Raw genomic sequence first — 20,833 nt, forward strand, 5'->3', positions numbered from 1 at the left:
TCACACTTTAACAAGCATAGGTGATTAACAGGTACAACCTCAGGTCCCTTTCAGCTTTCTATGTTCTGGAGATCTAATTCTCTGTATTTTGCTGTGACAGGCTTGCTATGCAAGTTTCATGAGTAGACAGAACAGGAATCTGTCTGTAGTCTTCAGTTTCCCAATACTAGGACCAAAACACCTGACAGAAACAACTTATAAGGAGGAGAAGTTTGTCTTGGCTCATGGTTTCAGAGGTTTCAGCCCCTGATTTATTGGCCTAGTTGCTTTGGGCCTGCAGTGGCACCATATATCACGGCGGGAACACATCACAGAGGAAGTCTGCTCACTTCACAGTGGGTAGTAAAAAAGACAGGAAGCAACCAGCAACCAATATCCCTTTAAGGGTACAACCTAATGACCTAACTTCCTTCTATGACAGCCCACCTTCTAGAGGTGCCACAGGCTGGTGACTAACCCTTAGCAGCTGGGTCTTTAGAGGACATTAAAGTTCCAAAATATGACAATGATTCAGTCAGTAGCTGGATATTATGGCCCATGGACCAATCCAGCCTACTTCCTATTTCAATAAAGGTGTATTCTTTATTTTTTCTTTCTCTCTTCATTTTATTTGGTGGGGGGGGGATTACAGGGATTTAACACACATCTACCACTGAGATGCCTTATTTATTTTTTATTTTGAGACAGGGTCTTGCTAAGTCGCTGAGGCTGGCCTTGAACTTGCAATCCTCTTGCCTCAGCCTCCTGAGTCACTGAGATTACAGGTGTGTGCCACCACAACTGGCTCAAATAAAGTTTTATAAGAACATAATCAAACCTACTGGTTTACATATTTGTCTATGTCTGTTCTGTGTTAACAACAACAGAGTTGTAACAGAGGTTATACAACAAGCAAAGCTCAAAATATTGGTCTTCTGCAGAAAAACTTCACCAATCCCTAGTGTAAATAATGTACATTAAGGTGTGTGACTTCCTGCCTAAAGAACTCTTCTCTGTTCCCTGAAAAAGACCTATAATTTCACCATCAGAATAAGACCTATAATTTCACCATCAGAAGTTTTTGAAAAGTACACACACATACACACACACACACACACACACACACACACACTTTGGAAAAGTAAAACACCTTAAACACTAAGGCAGGTAGTCAAATCATTTGATTCCCACCTTAGTGGAAGCCAATATCCCTTTGCTATACAAATGATCCCTACATGATGCATAGCAGGGTAAATAGAAGGGCTTCAGGATGCCAAAATAAATTAATCAGGCACAAAAATAAACTTGATTCCATCCTAGTTTGGTCTGGGTCTACCATGGAGAAATAAGTCTCCAGATCCCACATCCTGAGAGCAGAATTGTGAGTTCAATTTTCTGACCCCGAAATGAGTTTTAATCTAAACCTACTTACTTTCCTACCCCACCTCCTTACATCCAACAACCAGTCCCTGAAAGATAGCTGGATGACAGGTACAATAATTAAATAAAACCAACAAATGGTCTGTCTGCATTATTACCACTTTCAAGCTTTGATAAAATGATGTGCTTGAGTATAATTTCCCCTTCAGAGTAGCAGATAAGAAGGGAAGAGAAAGAGAGAAAAAAAGATAGGGGAAGGGGAGACACTCCTTAGAGACAGTTCTCTAAGCCCATTTCCTTTATAGGCACATTCTTGTAACAAGGCCTCAGCGTAGGACCTAATGTGTCAGAAGAAGCTCAAAAGTAGACAATAAGGAAAACATGAAGTGATTTTTTTTCCTTAATTTGTGTGTGTGTGTATATATATATATATATATATATATATATATATATATATATATATATGTTTTATTAGAAAATTAAGAACACAGAGAAAATATTCCACAATATGCTCACATGTTTTCTAGAAATCTCTGCTTTATTTAAATTATATTAAATTTATTCTAATTTTCTACCAAAATAACTATAAATTAAATTATTTAAATTGGATTAAATATGATTAAATTAAATTATGTAAAGTATTAAATATTGCATTAATACAATATTAACAAAATTTGTCTTTCCAAAAAGAAGTCATTAGTGTATACTATCTAAAAATAACAATAGATAAATAAAAATAGATTAAAAAATAAAGGGCCATGGTGTTCTTAAATAGCACACAACACTCCTACTAAATAAGCTCCCAATTTATAACTCCTGAAATATATAAATCACTTCTGCTTCTTGGATAGGCTACATTTTTCAAAGAGAAGTTTAAAGACAAGCACCTTACTGATATATTAATCCTCACTTAGGTTGCTTGGTTGTAGTAAAGCAATCTCAAACTAATCAAAAATTCATGCTACTGAGACAGCTCAAGGACCTGTGAGATCAATTGAATGAGCAAAGTTAAACTAGAGGGGGAAACATGTTATTCTAAAATTAGCATAGGTCTACAATTATCTAGTTACTTTCCACCTTAATCATAGAGGAAAACTAGATTCACGCTTTAAAAGACCCTAGAGGTCAGCTAGTGGAATCCCTTCATTATCCAAATGAAGAAACGGCATGTCACTGAGTACAGTCTGACCCTAATCATTCCAGCCAGAGAGCACATTGAACAATTATGACCCTCTCCCACTTGTTTCATACTGAATGGCCTCAGCAAGACCAGCAACTGCAGCTACAGGTTGCAATACCCTTCTCTTATAATGGTTCATCTGCCAAAAACTCTTCCAACTCTTATAATTGCCCTGTTAACACATGCTCACTCTTTAAGATTTAATTGAATCTTAAATCTTTAATTGAATTAATTCCTCCAAGAAGCATTTCTTGAACCTGAGCCTTGAGTGTTAGTTAAATCTTTTCTGTTCTTCCAGAATATCTGATGCATTTTTCCTCATTCATTCATTCATTCATTCAACTGTTCAAATATTGAGCGTCCATTCGGGGACACTAGGCTGAATGTTTGGGATCCTAAGATGACAAATACAATTTCTGTTCTGGGGGAGCTCCAGTTTTGGTTGCTGCTGATACTGACCCTAACACACCTATCTATTTTCTCTTAGGGATCAACTGCGAACTGCTTTTGTAGCACCAACATATATGGCATACAGGGGCTCAATAAATCTTTCTTCAATTGCACTTTTGTAAGAATTAGAATTTAAAATTTTCATGTTTTAATGAGTGAAATGATCCATAAGCAAATCTTAATCTTTAAAGCAATGGCGGATATATTCTAATAAGTATCTATGTATGCTGTACTTCTTTTACCAAGGTATGGGTGTTTATGAACTGTTACCAGTTTTGATATTTATTAATTATTCTTCAATTGATGGCATACTTGTAATAGTTTGATATTCTATGAATGAAGGTTAATTTAGAGGATCCTCTCCCTCTGAGAAAATTTCAGAAAGGAAGAGATGTTCATATTTCAGAAGGTATACCCAATAGCTTCTCATCAAGAGACAGTCATATTTCCACATTTCAGCTTCCACTGTGTTCATTCAGAAACCATTTGTTAAGACTCTAAGTATCAGGCCCTTTGATGGTGGGGAGCAGACAATAGGTAAGGACTTAGTGATGAGGAAAATAGACAATGCTCTTATCCATACTACTGTAGGGTTATGGATAAAGTTTCATCCTATAAGCAAAAATAATATGTATTGTGATAGTCCACTTTGTATTATTATAACAAAATACCTGACATTGGGTACTTTATAACAAAAAAGCTAAAATGGCTCATGATTCTGGTGTCTAGAGGGTCTAAATGGCATGATGCCAGGATTCTCATGAGGGTCCCCTGGCTGCATCACAATGTGGGAGAGAAGAGGGAAAAGGATTGATTGCATGCAGAAGTGCATGGGGTGATCTCATTTTATAACAATCTACTCTAAAGAAAACTAATTCAGCCTTCAAAAACTACATTAGTCCTTGTAATGCTGAAGGTGGGGTGCCAAAAACCTAATTACTTTTCAGTAGGCCCTACCTCTGATTTCTTTTTGTTCTTTTTTGGTACTGGGGATTGAACCCAGGGCTGCTTTACCACTAAACTACATCCTCAGTCCTTTTTATTTTGAGATATGGTCTCACTAAATTGCTGACAATAGTCTTGAACTTGCAATCCTCCTGCCTCAGCCTTCCCAATCACTGGGATTACAGGCATGTGTCATCATGCAGGCTAGGCCTTACCTCTTAAAGATCCACCATCTCTCAATATTATTACATTGAGGGGCCAAACTTCTGCACAGCAAGTTTGAGGGAACACACTCAAAGCAAACATGACGTGCATTAGCCAAGGATTTTAAGAATGGAAAGACATGTGTTAAGCCCTAAATTTTAGAATTGCTAGGTTTCTTTCTTGACTTCTATCCGATTTTCACCTTTTTTTTTTTTTTTGGTAAGTCTTAAAACCTCCCAAATTCAGTCTGCCACCATTCTCTCTTTTCTTCTCAAAAGTAAGCTTTTAGAAGGAATCACTTCTTCTTGCTGCCTCCATTTGTTTCCTTGACCTTCACTTTTCAACCTGTAGCAAACTGGCCTCCAACTCTACAACTCTATTAAACCCACTGCAACAAAGAGTATCACTAATATCCACACTAATATCCACACTAAAAGTCCAGAAGATGATTTTCAGCTTTCACCCTTACTGGCCATTTTGCTACTCTTGATGTAGCTGTCGGATCATTCTGAGTCCAATACCATGGCTTCCAGACTGCTCCAATCTTTCTGGTCTCTGTTACAGGCTCTCAGGCCCTGCTTTTCCCAACATGGCATTGCTGCTCGGATTTCCATCTTTGTTCTCCCACTGTCTCTATGGAGACTCTACTCTCTCCTGCCAAAGCTCATCCTATCCCAGCCTGAACTATCCCCCAGCACTAAAGTCTCTCATAAATAAATATTTTTTAAAACTTTTGGCCATAATCTCCCTCCTAAAATTCTGACTTATACAGCCAACTGTCTGCTAAACATATATACTTCATGATCTCACAGGATCCTAGAGGTCACGTTCCCATGTGAAACCCATCATCATACCATCTATAATCTACTCATCCACCAGAATTCACAATTTCAGCTAGTAACACTCCCAGACAGAAACCTAAGTCATTTTTTCCTAGTCCTCGTTATGCATTTAATCACTAAATCATATTAATTTAGTTGCTGGTTTTCCCCATAGAATCTACTAGTCCCTTTCATCCATATTCCCATAACCTGAATGTAGATTATCATCTTTCCTTGAACAAATGCATGAGCCTTCTAAGCCATTTCTCCACTCCTTCCTGGTCTACTTTAAACCCATGATTTATGATCCAGAGGAACAAATAGACTGAGAGATCCTGGAACCGAATGAACAAACAGCTAGAGATTACACTTTTGATTATAAGGATTTTAACCCAATAGCTCTTAAATCAGACTAAAACAGAATGACCCAGATTGGTTTGAGCAGGGTATGGGCAGGAGTGTGAAAGAGACTGAAGACTGGGTGAATAGGGTAAGATTTGGCTAACTGAAAAGAACTCCCTTTTTCAACACATTTTAAAAGCTTCTCAGTAGCAAAGCACTTCCACAACCTATTAGAGAATTGGTGCTAGTTTTTTAAACTCCCATGAGAACTTTGGAAGCACTGGAAAAGAGGAGCATCATGCTTAAGACTGATATAATCAACATTTGGGCTTCCCACAAGCGATGCCTCATGTTGTTTTAGCTGGTATTGACTCACTGTCTCACCAAGCATGACACAGCTTTAGATTCTCAGGACATGGCCTGCTTTTCTCTATTACATGTGCCAGCAACTGGCAGAGTGGGAGTCCTCCAGTGTGGAGCTTTCTGCAACTAAGCACAATTCAGACATTATAAAAAAAAAACAGTTGTCAAGTCGACCTTGTAATCCCGGAGCTTTATAAATGAGGCAGAGAGGACTTGAGTGTGTTAAAAATCACAGGCCTAGGCATCCTCTGTTTTCCAAAACAGAAACTGCGGAAAACTTTCAGTCAGCTCTTTTCCCCATTAATTGCTTATTCTATTGAGGTCAGTAAATGTTTTTCTTTAAGATGCCAATGAAAAGGCAAAGCAAGTTATGTTTTCAAGCCTCTCAGAGATATTCTTGGTGAGATAACATACAGGGCTATAGCAGCTCTGGAAAGGAAGCAAAGGAAATGCCATTCTCAAAATCCACCTCAACCCTTCTCTAGTTCTACCCTTTCATGCTTCCCAGTCTGGAGGCCCATTTTCCTCCCTCTGAGTGACCCTTGCTGTTGGCCTGACTGAGCAAGGTAGGCCAAGGCACCAGCTGGAGTGGATGCTGCTGTGATTGGAGCAGGTGACTGAAATCAGTAGAACAAAATTCAGAACCTGCCTCAACAGGTTCCTTTTTCCTGCTTCTCCCTAGTTCACCTCCCAGTTGAACCACAGAGATTGCTACTTGCTGTCCTCATTCATGACTGGTCTTCATGAAGCCTAATCCTCTCAGCAACACACTCTGAACTTCCCAGCTGGTTAAGAAGAGGGAGAAACCACACCTAGAGATGTGACAGTTGGCCCAGACCACTGTTTACATGTGACTAACATGACTGTATGGTATCTGTAGTTCTTGTTTACGAGGAACTGAAATTTACCAAAGTGAATACCTAGAAAATAAACATAAGCAACCAGAGACTAGAGGCCATTCCAATTTCTGGCCTCTACCAAAAATTCAAGGCCAGGTCAGGAAGGACCCAGGATTAGTTGTATAAATGGAAATCTTTGAAGCTCATTTTAGGTCAGCATCATCTGTGACCCTAAGATCACTGATGGGTAAGGGTTGTACAATGCTCTGGGGTCCAGATTTCTATAACCTATCCTATTTTGTATTTCCCCCAGGACAGGTTCTCACTATGTGACCAGGCTGGCCCTGAAGTTCTGGGCTTAAGTGATCCTCTCACCTCAGCCTTCTAAGTAGCTAAGGCTACAGATCCACACACAGCACCCTGCATCACCCTATATTTTTGAGCAAGATATAGAATAGAATTGATCTCCACAAGGTCATAGTGTAGAACCTAACTTGGTCCCTTGGTTGGTTCCAAATCAGGATGAAGTAGAAACCTGAGGAGGAAGGCCCCATTTATTCTCATAGAATACTGCCTCCTCTCAACTTGCATTAAAATTTCTTATGTTATTAATCATATGGGAAGGAATTAAATGAAAAATATGTTTTAATCACAGAAGTTTGTCCTACAGCCTAATAAAGCAATTAATAAAACTGAAGGGAGAAATCCTAAAACCTTGTTACTAGGAACATGAACCTAAGGATTATGGGATAAAAATTGCCCTTCCCCCTTCTACAATTGGGGAAAAAGAGCCACAGAAAGATTTTCATTTACTGATTGCTTAGATCTTACTTTCTTAGTCATTCTTGCTTGGATCTTACATTCTTGGTCAATCTGAACGACTTGAGCAAATTTTGTCTAAAATATTGTTACCTAAATAAGACTGCATGAAGGGCAAGAATATAGCTTTGAAACAGGGGGGAGTGGTATAATCCTATTACTGAAGTTCCTTCAAATGAGCTATTTATATACATGCATATGTAACCCATTCTATGCTTATTCCATCAAAATAGAATAGAAAGTTTTGCAAAAGGAAAGACTAAATCAAAACTGAATATTTATAAAATCTATTATGTGAAAGTTGTTATTGCTGGTGCTAATGGGGATATGAGATGAAACTGTACATGCTCTTAATAAACCTATAATAAAATTAAAGCATAAAAACAATAAGTCTATAATATATTAAACAATGTTACAATTTAATGATGGGTTAAAAGCACCAGTTTTGGCAGAAGGCTGAGTAGGATTTATGGCTCTCTCATTATCTTGCTGTGTGGTCATGGGCTACTTTTCTATGCCTGAGCTGCTTCTCATGCCACAGGACTGTTGTAAGGATTAATGGGATAATGCATGTCAGGCTGGTAGCATGGCGTTTGGCCCCTAGTAAGCTCAGTAAAATCATGTGTGTCTGTCTGTTTTTAAATGACATCACAGGACAATGATGACTAATTGCCAAATTATAATTATATTGGTAGATTGTAGTTTATTATGACAGCTAATAACTGTTCTGAGTAGTACTATTGTCAAGGAAACCTTTGGAAAATAAGGTTAGCCTTACTTCTAGGATTGCATTTATTTTCTCTTATTTTGTTTTTCATCTCTTGCCCCTTAAAGATGGATTTAATCTAATCACTGATATATTAACTTGGGTCACTGTATGAATTTTTTAAATGTGGTAGTGAGAGTGAGGGGAGAAGTGGGAAGAAAAGATATCATCATATAATTAGATATAACGTAAAGATTAGTTATAATTTAAACATGTTTAAGATTTTTTCCAGATTTTTCTACTGATCTGAAAAACATAAATGTATGGATGGATCTTTATATAAATGCAAATACATTAGTGAGTATTTCTTTAGTGGCAAATGCAAGGGTCAGGGTTTTCTACATTGAGTTTCATAAATGAATAATTATCAGGAAACTTCAAAGGAATCTCTACCTTACACATTACAGATATACAAAAGAAAAATTTTGTGGCTGACCACAGAGTTTACCATAGATATAAAGATTTGTCTTCATATATATAATCAATACCACAACTTAGAATGACTGAAATAGTACAAATAAATCTCAAGTGTTTTAAAATTCAAAAATCACTACACACTACTTTATCCTTGGTGTCTGGTGTCTCCTTACTGTCTTTTGTGTTGTGTTTGTGTGCGTTCATCATCTATTCATCTGAGGGATTGGAAATGGAATGCACAGACTTAATTAGTTTTTAAGAGTAATATGAGCCACACAGCTGGTTCTCTAAGTACGCTGAGTATGTGCTCTCCCACCCTTGGAATTATAGGGCACCTCATCCTGTCAAATGGATGGTTTATCCATAATATTCATTTATTCAAGAGTGATATAATTGACACTCAAAGAATGCATCAAAACTCTTTTTTAAAAGATGAATATATAATAAAATTATTTGATATTTTCTTTACTTCACATTTTAGAGACTAAAGCACCTTTAAGATTTTGGATATATTGTTATTTTGTTTTGATACACATCCTCCAGGAATCACAAAGAAATGGATAATTTGAACTTCATGTGATAATAGTGAGTTACACAAAACTCATCAACTCCAATAACCTGAAATCCACAAGAAAATCAAAGCAAGCAAACTAAAAATATCTCCAAGAAACCAAAATAAATAAATTCTATCAAATTCTTCAACAAAGATTATACACTGTAGCCCTTTGAACAGCATTATCTTTACCTATAAGCTTGGCTATCTGATTAAAAGTAAATTCCAAGTTAAAAGTAATAATATTAGAAATTTTTCAAAAAAGCAAGTTAAAGAGTTTCAGGGATGCCTAAAAATAAGGAGGAAATAACAAAAAATAAATAATAAATTATATAAGAGAAAAAACAATATGCCATATAGGTTATTTACTAGTAAGGCAAGCAAACAATATCTTAATAAGTATCTTTACTATTGCACTTTAATCATGCTCTTTATGATGACAAATCTCTAAGGTTAATGTCTACACTATTTAAAGGTATGCCTGACTTTGCATTTTCATTCAAAGTGGCGTAAAAACAATACAAAGCTAACAACTGAGCCAGATATAATTTATTCCCAAAATTTCCTTCTGAGAAACATTCTATCCACCTCTTATGTTTTGCTACAATAACAGTTTACTTTTATTCTTGGCTAGAATTCATTGAAGTAAGAGTGTGTCAATTATTTCAGAAATGAAATTGTTTGGTTTGAGGATGGAATGAGAAGAAATTCTGATTATATGTAAATAAGAATGCTTACTTTAGTCAAAATACATTTTCAGATGTTCATGTAACATCTCAAGAAAGTGTTTTCCATCAGCTACCAAAATACTTCTAAGAAAATAAGATAGTCTCAGTAATACTCTCCAGGAAAAGTGGGATTTAAGAACAACCACCCTCTCTTAACAAAATATTTAATTTATTATCTTTCTGATTCTTTCTTTCTCTTAACCCTCTAATAAAATTTTGCTTCCAAGAATTCATGGAACTTTGAAAATTAGGGAATTTACTTTTATAGTTTTCATGCATCAGACCAGGCAAAATTAAGTCATTTTATTGTCCCTTGTATCTGAACTGAAAAGAACTTTAGATTTAAATAACTACTGGTGCCCATTTACATTTGGTTTACTTTCTAAAGGTGAAGAACATAAAAACAATAAAATCTTAAGGAATGCTGATTGTATATTTTATTGTATGTAAAATAAGTCAAACTAAAAGAAAATTTTAAAAGTCATTAGCCTGGGCAGTGGTGCACTCCTGTAATCCCAGTGGCTCTGGAGGCTGAGGCAGGAGTATCATAAGTTCAAGGCCAGCCTGACCTATCTAGCGAGACCCTATTTCAAAATAAAAATTAAAAAGATCTAGGGTTGTAACTCAGTGGTAAAGCTACTAGCGTTCAACCATGAGCACACATACACCCCCCCCAAAAAAAAAACACCCTTAAGAAACGACAGTAATAAATTTTACTGGCAATATCCATAGATGGTTGCTAAAATTAGAAGAGGAAAATCTGAGAAGAGGATATCTGCATAGTCTCAAAGTATGAAGATAATTATAAATTACAAAGGGGGAAATGGTAATTTCATAGCATGGAACCTGGCAGACACCACCTTAACAAGGTAACCAAACTTACAATCAACATTAAGACACATTATCATCATGTACCCACTGGTATGATGGGCCAACATCACTTCTGCAAAATTTTCATCAAAAATGCATAACTTCAGTCTAATCATGAGTAGATATCAGACCAACCCAAATTAAAGGACTAGGTCCTGCAAAATCAGCAACCAGTCCTCAAAAAGTGCCAGAGTCACAAATGACAAGAACAAACTGTTACAGATTGGAGGACACTCAGGAAACATACCTAAATTCAGTTTGGTATATTGAATTTAGCTCTACAACATTTTGAAAATTCCATTCTAGGAAAAAAAAAAATCTGGCAAAATCAGAACACAGCCTGTACTAATACTATTATGCCAGAAGTAGTTTGTTCAGTTTTGACAATGGTAACTCCAGCTATGTAAGCCACTGATATTCAGGAATCCAGGTTAAGTTTACTTTTGCAAGTTTTCTACAAGACTAAAATTATATCAAAATAAAAAGTTAAGAAAAAGTTGCCATCTTCATCCACACGAAGGTGATTCCACAACACTCTTGAATTCTCTGGATTTTTTGTAAATACATTAGTGATTAATGAGCAGAGAGAAATGAGCAGGTTAAAAATGGATAGTGCAACTGACCAAATGTTAAGTCAAATGGAAAGATCAAAGGAAATGTACCAGATGTTTCCCAATAGCTCTACACATGGAGGTACCTAGGCTCAGCAGGGATCCCACTGTAAAAAGAAACCAGAGACTCCAACTCTGGTTTCAACCACAACATAAAGAATGACCTATAAATTCCTATTCTCTCCCAAGAATACTATTTCCATTACTATTTCTCAATCCTCTAGAACAAATATACCTATAATCCCCCGGAATTTAGTTTCTCTTTATATGTATGCATAAATTCATAGAGATTTAAAGTTTAATGTAGCAAAAGTTTGCATCTTGAAATAAATAAATATCTTTCTTAATGAATTAATTTCAACACAGAAAGTTACCAAAAAATACATCACTAAAAGTTTCTAAACGTAGTTCTTTCTCAAAATAAGATATTTACTTCCTAATCATCATTGGTTACATTTTTCATCAAATTATTATCATATAAATAGTTACACTATTAAAAAACAACAACCCCTTCACAAAGTTGAAACACTGCTGTAGAGGGAGAATTCCAAGGATGACCTTGGTTAGTGTTTAAATTTGTTTTTGAGGAAGAATTGCTTTTTTTCCTCCTCTATTTTTGTCCTCTACCAGGAAGTTTATGGTATAACTAGATAAACATCAGAATAATCATGACCATTTTATACTATACATTCCTCAAAAACTGTTGTACACTCTTATTTGTATATAATTAAGGAAATCTTTGAAAAAAAACCCCAGATATACAGCTTTATTTTTAGCCACTGCTTCCAAGTGAAATTATCTTGAATATATGACATTATTCTCAGGATTTTAAGTAGAAGCTCTGCCTTTCTAAAATCCTTAAAATTCAGGAATCCAGGTTAAGCACACTTTTGCAAGTTTTCTACAAGACTAAAATCAAAATAAAAAGTTAAGAAAAAGTGGCCATCTTCATCCACATGAAGGTGATTCCACAATACTCTGAATTCTCTGGATTTTTTTTGTAAATACATTAGTGATTACTTTAAAGGCAATTTCAACCATTTATTTTAGCAAAACTGAGAATTCATAAAATCTTGATGGCTCTCTTGCCTGCTCCAAAGAAACAACTTGAAATTAAATGTTACAAGTATTCAATGTCACAAGCACTCTCTATGAAGAGTAACAACAAAAGTAGACTTTGTAGAGTTCCTTTGAATTAATTCCTAAGAAAATTTCAAAAGGCAAAAATAATGTGAGGATAAGAATTAATTATGAGAATTAACCAAATCTATCCATCCTTGAGCACTGTCAGAATCAAGGAATATGATGATAGAGATTGTAAGAAATAAATTAGAATTCTTAAAGAAACACGGGGAGAACAGCCCAAAGGCTCAAAGGAAATATAACAGTCTTTAAATGATCCAACAGATTTCCAAGCAAATACAAATAGCAAAAACAGAAAAACAAAGAAGCATTAACTGTTCTTACTTACTGGCACAATGTATCCTCAACTTATCTGAGACTGCATCAGGATAAGATGCACAAAGTATAATCTGAATATTAAAAATCAAGATATTGGGGCTGGGGATATAGCTTAGTTGGTAGAGTGCTTGCCTTGCATGTACAAGGTCCTGGGATCGAACCCAGGACCACAAAAAAAAAAAAAAAATCAAGTCATTAACTTATCCACATTAAATATTGATTTTTTTTTAATATTTATTTTTTAGTTGTAGTTGGACACAATACCTTTGTTTTATTTATTCATTTTTATGAGGATGGAACCCAGGGCCTTGCAAGCGCTAGGCAAGTACTATACTGCTGAGCCACAAATCCAACCCTGAATATTCATTTTTAAAAATGAATTTAAACCTGGAGAGGACTATTATCAATCTAGCCCAACCTAAAATCAATTAGGTACCCATAACTCCCTCTAAAAGCCATGCATTCACATGACTGGAGATGATTTCACTTGTTATATCCCATATAGTTTGAACCATTGATCAAATGAGATAAGAATGAGTGATCCGTTGAATCCTTCCTAATTCTGAAATGGGAGACATAAAACTAAGATATTTGAGTTTTAAATGGCCAACTTTTTTTGAAAAACCAGGCTCTCAACCCTGTTTTATTTTCCCATTTCCCTGATAGGGATACAAATACCAAAAATGTTTTACTTTTCCCCTTTACATATATTAACACTGTAATTAACAGGATAGCAGTCATAATGCAACTAATAAGTACATCTGGGGCTTCCTTTGGGTGGATTCATATTCTAAGCAGCTTAAATAAACTGCCAAAAGCCACAGGGTAGTAATTGGTATAGTTGATGGTCAAAATCTGGCAATCTGATCCTAAGCCAAAGTAAATGACAAGTACAATTTACTGGCTGCTTACTTCATTGAAATATAATAGGCAGCCCCAGGAGAAACTAAAAAAGACACTCCACTTCAGTGATGAAGAGCAATCTGGACAGTGTAACAAACAGGAGCTCCAACAGCCCATATAGTGAAACAGCTGTTACTATAACTCAGCCTCAGACAGGTTGGAGTTCCTAAATCCTTTGATGAGTTTTTCATTGGAAGTTGGAAATACAGATTTATAACTGAAGCCTATTGATTTATAAATGTTGCCACTTATTTCAACTTTTTTCCTAAAAATCCCACTGGTCTGCCCACATTTGGGGGGAGGCAGGAATTATATCTCATTTTTCTTGGTATCTCCAATGTCTAATATGTTGCTGGCACACAGTACATGCAAATAGGTTGAGTTCAGCTGTTAAAACTCCCACCATTTTATCTTGGCCATTTTTTTAATCTTAGTTGGAATTCATTAATTTATTCAAGAAATATTTATTGAGTACTATAATGTATAGAAACTGCTCTAGACATTTGGAACACAATAATAGGGGGGAACAGACAAAATCAGAGAGAGAGACAATATATTGTATTTTAGTGAAAGAAACAGGCAAAAAGTATGGAAAAGAAAAAGAAAAAGAAAAAAATCACATAAACTGAGGTGTTGTGAAGGCCTGGAAAAGGTTTACTTTGATTTGAACTTATGCTACAGAGAGCTAAAGAATGATGATACTTAGAAAGTCAGATACAATAGTATGCTTTTAGGGACATACTGGTTATTACTCCACAAATAGGTTACAAATATGTAAGCAATTTAAAGGAAAGGGTGTTCTTGAAAGAGAGAGTGCTTTCTTCAGAAGTAGAACAATACCATCTTGCTTCTTGGCTTGAAAGGAAGTATTGATTAGTAGTTAGTGAGTCAAAGGTTAATAACTTGGGGCTGATTATTTCTGTTATCAGACTCATGATTAATGATGAGATGTCCTCTGGCTCCTTGTAAATACAGGAACCTCTTTTTTAGTGCTTTTACTAGGGACCAAGGAATTATGTTATCCTCTTTTGATTCCACTGTAGGGGGAAGGTCCTGTAGAAAGTATAGGGCAATCATCAAAACTTCAAACTTAGAACAACATAAATCTAATTGGCAACCTATGGTAAAACACTAGTTATGACATGCAACTCTCTTGCTCTCATGTATTATCATTCCAAAACACTACATGCTGAGCTAATAAAACTTCTCCCTCCAATTTGCTTTGGAAACAGATGTAGTTTCAGATATCTAGCTGGTGCTGCTAGACAGCTGCTGGCACTTACAAATAGGACAGTTAGACCATAGCCATTTTAAAATGCACAGACTTAACCCATGCCTCTCACCAAATCACTTATATCTATATCTATTTCATAACTTGTAATCTAAGTAAAAATAGTCCATGTTGATGCTTCTGAAAATAAAATATGCTAAAACAATTGCATCTTTGTATCTTTGAGTAGGCTTTAAAATAATGCACTATTCCTAAAGCTGGAAAGAATACATTAATTTCTCATTGTCTTTATATAAAAATGAGATTTTACTCAACCTGCTCTTTTTGAAAGAAACAATACTTTCTTTGTTAGCCAAGCCAAACACAGATCTCATGCCAATGTAGATAGTTCCTCTCATGGATATCAGCCAAAAATATATTTTGAGAAATAAAGTTACAAATCAATGAAATTAGGAAACAGAAGTAATTATTATCACGTAACTAAAGATAAAAATGTGGAAAAAATCAATGAAAATCAATGTGATGAAATAAAAGCACACCACTCAAATTGTGCCTGTGAAAGAAAAACATTCATCAACTTATCTACAGCAGATAGTCATATTTAGACTAAATCTTCCCTAAATGTGTAGCTATCAAACCATATAATTCACTCAAATACTTTAGTCTATCCATCTAAACATTTTTGGTTTAATCAGTGGAAGTCTAATTGGCCTTGATCTTGTATCAAATAGATGAACACTGATAAAGCAATTTAACACAGATCCTTGATTTACTAAATTTAAAATGCACATCGTGAGATGGTTGCAGATCTCTTTTGACCCAAAGAAATAAGTAATAATTGCATTTACAGTATAAAGTAAACATCAGCAATAATCAACAGCTGACACCAATATATTTATATAATTGTATAAATATATTTATTTATAATCTATGTTAAAGGTTTTTAACATCTAGAAATGAAATTTTTTTTAAAAGTCTACTGAAATTTACTTTTTAAAGTGTCTCTCAACCTACTCTTTAATTTAGTTGGCATGCAGTTACTAATGAAGCTTTCAATAGTTATTCTGAGGATTTAGGATAATGTCATTCAGTATGGGGTTTTTTTTCTTTTTTGTGTGTTTAGTTTTAAATTATATTTTAAAAATCTTCCATACTTTATAGGTAACTTTGGCAGAAATGATATATATGTTTTACTTATCATAAAATTGCATCAAGCCTATATATAACTCCACTGCTAACCCCTGCAGGACAAGCTTAAGCCCTGGGTGGGGAGATTCTTGCATTTCGCACTTCCAGTCAGGACAATACAAAGAACAGTCTCACTCATCTAGTCCACCAAAACTTAAAACAACAATCAAGCCACGAGTGGTGTGTCCCAGCAAATAAGTGCTGCAGAATACAACCTCTGCACCAGCCCAGCCGGAGAGGGCTGCCCTCCAGTGTGTAGTTCCCCTTACCTGCTGAGCGGGTGACTGGCGGCGGACCGGGACGCGCAGCGCTGTTCGCCGCTGGGCTGCTGGGAGCGCGCGTACGAGTGATAGGCGGTCAGCACCACGCCGCCGGAGTCCTCCACCTCCATCGTCAGCCGCGCATGTCTCGGCGATGGCCCCAGAACAAAGACCGGGACTAGCATGGACCAGCGCGCCGGGAGCCTGTCACCAGCCCTGCCGCGCGTCCTTGCGCCCAGAGGCTCTCTCCGCGCTGTCAGGCCGCCGGGGCACTATGGCCCCTCCCGCGGGGCAAGCAAATTAGCATACTCTGGGAACCACGCCCACTGGCGCGGGGCGGGCAAATTCGCATACATTGAAAGCCACACCCACGGGCACCGGGCAGACTATTTAACATATACTGGGAACCACGCCCACGGGCGCAGGCGGTTTGGGGGAGGGGGATCCCTGCTTCTAGGAAACTGGAAACCTGCCTGATACTTCGGGGCTCTTGCCAACTGCTCTAGTAAAGTTTGTGTTTTTCTTTCTTTGTTTCTTTTTTTCCTTGTCTCCCCCTCCCCCTTTCCCCTTCAAAGGAGAAGCTTATCCTGTGGCTAGGAACATTTCCTGCCTGGCAGCCAGAAGTAAGAGAAATCATGCTTTAGGTGGAGAAGGAGAGAGGCCAGGTCTAAAATGTGTGCTCCTGGAAGAAAGGGAAAAAATGTGACACGCTCTCATTTAAAGCATGCACATCAAAAATTGAAGAACCGGGTTACATTACTGTTTACTTAGTCGAGTTACAATAAACTTGATTTCCTATCGGGTCAGGTAATTCCCTCTACAGCAAGGGAACACTTCCCTCCCAGGCCCTCAGTGCCACAACAGACCTTTACCTCACCTTTTTCTCCATCCAATCTTGATCTTATTCACAGATTCTGTTTCCAACTTGCCTGAAAGTTAGACCGGACTGTTAGGGGGGAATGGATGTTATTTCCAAGGGTGGTTTTTTTTTTTTTTTTTTTTTTTTTTTTTAATGAGAGGGGAGAGGTAGGGGCTAGTATAAACATATATATAGCACAAACAGAAACACGAAATTCTTAAAACAAAAAGATAATTGGAAGTTTGCTAGAAAGAGACCACGTGACTTGGAGTTTCACACACAGAATGCATGTTTTATCCGTTGTCTCCCGTACACCTCTCAGGTAAGGTGAAGTGGAAAGAGAAATTAATTTGCTCTTTAATGGAGGGTGGCCTGGATCATGCCACTTAACAATCTCAGAATCTGTTCCTTCATCTGTAAAACAGGGAAGTACCATTCATTTCATGGGGTCAGAAGCACCAGGTACATGTTAGGTTTCTATGAAACGTTCCTTCTCTCCACTACTTCTTACATTTGTCAAGAAAGAAGACATTTATTTAGGCTGCACTTTCAGAAGCTGAGAAATGTTAGTTTCATCCAAAATGCTTTCTTAAAACCATTTTGCTGATTTAAAAGATGGGATAATAATGACAAACATTTACTAAAATATTTATGATATGTAAAATCCAATAAATTAGTCCTTTACACATAAAGAAGTAGGTGGTAGTAGTATTGCAAATTTATAAATACAGGCACTAATCAAGCATCAGTGCACGGAAAGGGCATAAAGAATGCTTCATTCTCTAAAATTTTCAGGTAAAAAGAAGACATCTGTTTACCTACTGTCCTTTCAAAGAGAAAAAATTTTTAAATGTTTCTTAAAACAAAATAGAGGGTTGGGGTTGTGGCTCAGCGGTAGAGCGCTTGCCTAACATGTGTGAGGCGCTGAGTTCCATCCTCAGCACCACATGATAATAAATAAATAAAATAAAGATACTGTGTCCAACTACAACTTTAATTTAAAAAAAAAAAAACACCACATATAATGGAGAAATAGTATTAAGTCCACAATCCTTCATCCTTCACCTTAAACCTTGGGGTCAGATGTATTTCAAAATTAAGCCCCACCCCCCTTTCAAAATGCTGTTTGAGTGATTTTCCTGGAACACAGGCCATTCTCTTTTCAAAAGCCCTCAATTCTAACCCACTTGCTGCAAATAAAGTCCAAACATCTTAGTGTGACCTCTCATTAATCTGTATCCATCTCCTAATACTGCATCCCCCTTCTAGTCCCTGCACCAGCCTGTCATGTGCTCTTGCTTTGCCTTTCTCCCTCCCTACCATGTTCCTGCCTGGAAATACTTACAGCCTCTATCACCCTAAAGCCTCTCAGGTATTCCTAATTCAAAGTAACCCCTCCTCTGGAAATTGCTCTTATTTTTGTTACAGGAATAATTTCATTCTTTGCTTACATGTCTACATGATAGTAGTTTGGGTTTTTTTTTTTTTTTCCTACTGAGCCCAGATAGAGCCAAGAAATCATTCTCAAAACAGAACCCCAAGCAGCAAGAAAGCTTCAAGATGAAAACTCTTTGCTAACCCAAGACCATGTTATAATTTTCCAACAAATCAATGTTTGGTTTTTGTTTTGTTTGGTTTGGTTTTGGTTTTGGTTTTTACTAAATCTGTAAGCTACTAGAAGGGCTGGTGTCTTTATATTGTATATTTATATTTTTGTCTTTATGTCCCAGAGCTCATAGTGTTTTGCAGGGTAGGTACTCTGCAAAAGGAATATTTGTTGAATGAATGAATGTATAAATCAATGAGTGAACTGATGAAAGTGAGATGACACTTTTCTGTGCAGTAGTTCCAATCTTTAAGGTTCACCAAAGAATGCTGATGATTGGCTCTTAAGTCTATAGATTTAATAGCATCAAGACTACCAAACAAAACACACATCAAAAAATGTTGCGTAGGTATTTGTCAATATTTTTCAAAGGTATGCATATGCTGTGTGTTGACAATAAAATAAAACTTTTGTGAGCTTTCTTGGGTTTTCTGTTTTCAGAAAGATAATGGAATACACATATTGGAGATGATGAAATATACTATATGAAATATTTCCATTTGCCCTCCAGGTCCACTTGCCACCCCCAGTACCCTCCTAGGTGCCCCATCTAGGGACTCCTTGCCTCTAGTTTCAGGTAATCTATAGCCAAAGATAGAACCAGCAGAGATCTGGAGGGAGGAGGAAAGCAGGCTTTTTTTCCCCTAGGACTTCCTTCACTGTTATGTGCTGCTGCTTGGATCCTTTTACAGGAAGCCATAGTTCCTGACCAGAGCCCTCTCCTCTCCTGCTGTCTCTGGATTCTCATAAGTACCATCTCAACCAGGCCCTTCTGATCTAGGAGTGGTAATGGCTCCTGATACAGCTAATAACTGTTGTACACCATACCTCTTTGCTTCCTTCACTCCCACCACACATTTATTCATAGTTCCTTTACTAAATTCTCCTCATCCACCTTGGCTGAATGCTCCATTTCCTTCTGTCAAGATCCTTACTGATATATATTCCTCTGCCCTGAGATTCAGGGCAGTATCTAAGAAGTGAAATCATTAAGATGGCTGCAGTAAACTGCAAGATTCCACACACCAGGGACAAGGGCAAACAGTGAATAGCTGAATGTCAGTTCAGGTGTTTTGTCACTGAACAGATTCAAGTCTGAGCAGGTTTTGCAATCAAGTGAGTCATGGAAAATGCTTTCAGATTTTAGAGTCTTTGGATTTCAGAACTACACATATGGCAATGTGTACCTGTTAGAATCTGTTGACATTTTGATGTACTAACCACTGTTGGGAACCACTGGCTAGGGATGACAGCACAAGGCAGTGACAGGCAGCTAAGCAGTGGAGAAAGTTGGGAAGGGAACCCCAGGGAAGATAAACTTCACCTACAGTAAACAGTGGAAATTTAGGGCACAGAAATAGCACTTTCAGTTTATTTGAAATAGGGGAAAATTCTAGTCTACTATGCTGTTCTTCTCTGGATACCCCTGCAGTGGCCAGCACTGAACTGAGAATTGAGACCTGGGTTGTCAGGACCAACCCCACCAATGGCAGAGTAGGGTTACCTAAGCAAGCTGCTGAGCTACTGCCCAGTTTCTTAGCATGTCAAAGAAATACACCAGTCAGCATTTATGGAATACTTAGCACATGCTGATTCTGTTCTTGATGTCAGAACATCCACTCAGGAAATGCTCACAGCAACCTTCCAAGATGAGATAAATATCACCATTCACCACTCCATTTTACAGTAAAGACAGTTGGGTTGCAGTAACTTGCCCAAGAACAGCCAGGCCAGGATGTGGCAAACCTGGGATTCAAAGGCAGGCAGTCTGGCTCCTGAATCTAGTCTCTTAAGTATTATATTTCTCTTTCCTGAAAGGCTTGCTCAGACTCAAAATATAGTCCTTTTAATATAATGTAATGAAAAGAGTAGGATTTGATTAATGTTTCTAATAGCTTTTAATAAATCTGCTTAGTATACTGGAGAATAAATATCATAGCATACAATAACTATAATGAAAAAATTGATAAATGAAGTGGGAATTACATGTATTTTTAATGTACAACACTTTTTATATGTGTGTGTGGCTAATTACTTTCATTAGCTGCTCTTAGAATG

At 36.9% G+C, this 20,833-nt stretch overlaps 1 protein-coding gene across 1 annotated transcript in view; it reads right to left on the reverse strand.

The window, feature by feature from the left end:
* Nucleotides 1–16,510, reverse strand: part of ARHGAP28 (Rho GTPase activating protein 28) — a 180,902-nt gene extending 164,392 nt beyond the window's left edge. The window contains exon 1 of the mRNA XM_081262711.1: nucleotides 16,320–16,510. Within this exon, the coding sequence (XP_081118837.1) occupies nucleotides 16,320–16,495 (176 nt within the window). The 5' untranslated portion in view covers nucleotides 16,496–16,510. The remainder of the gene's footprint in view (nucleotides 1–16,319) is intronic.
* Nucleotides 16,511–20,833: the final 4,323 nt, after the last annotated feature.

This window comes from Spermophilus citellus (genome assembly GCF_964194105.1).
Source record: "Spermophilus citellus genome assembly, chromosome: 12".
Taxonomy (NCBI): domain Eukaryota; kingdom Metazoa; phylum Chordata; class Mammalia; order Rodentia; family Sciuridae; genus Spermophilus; species Spermophilus citellus.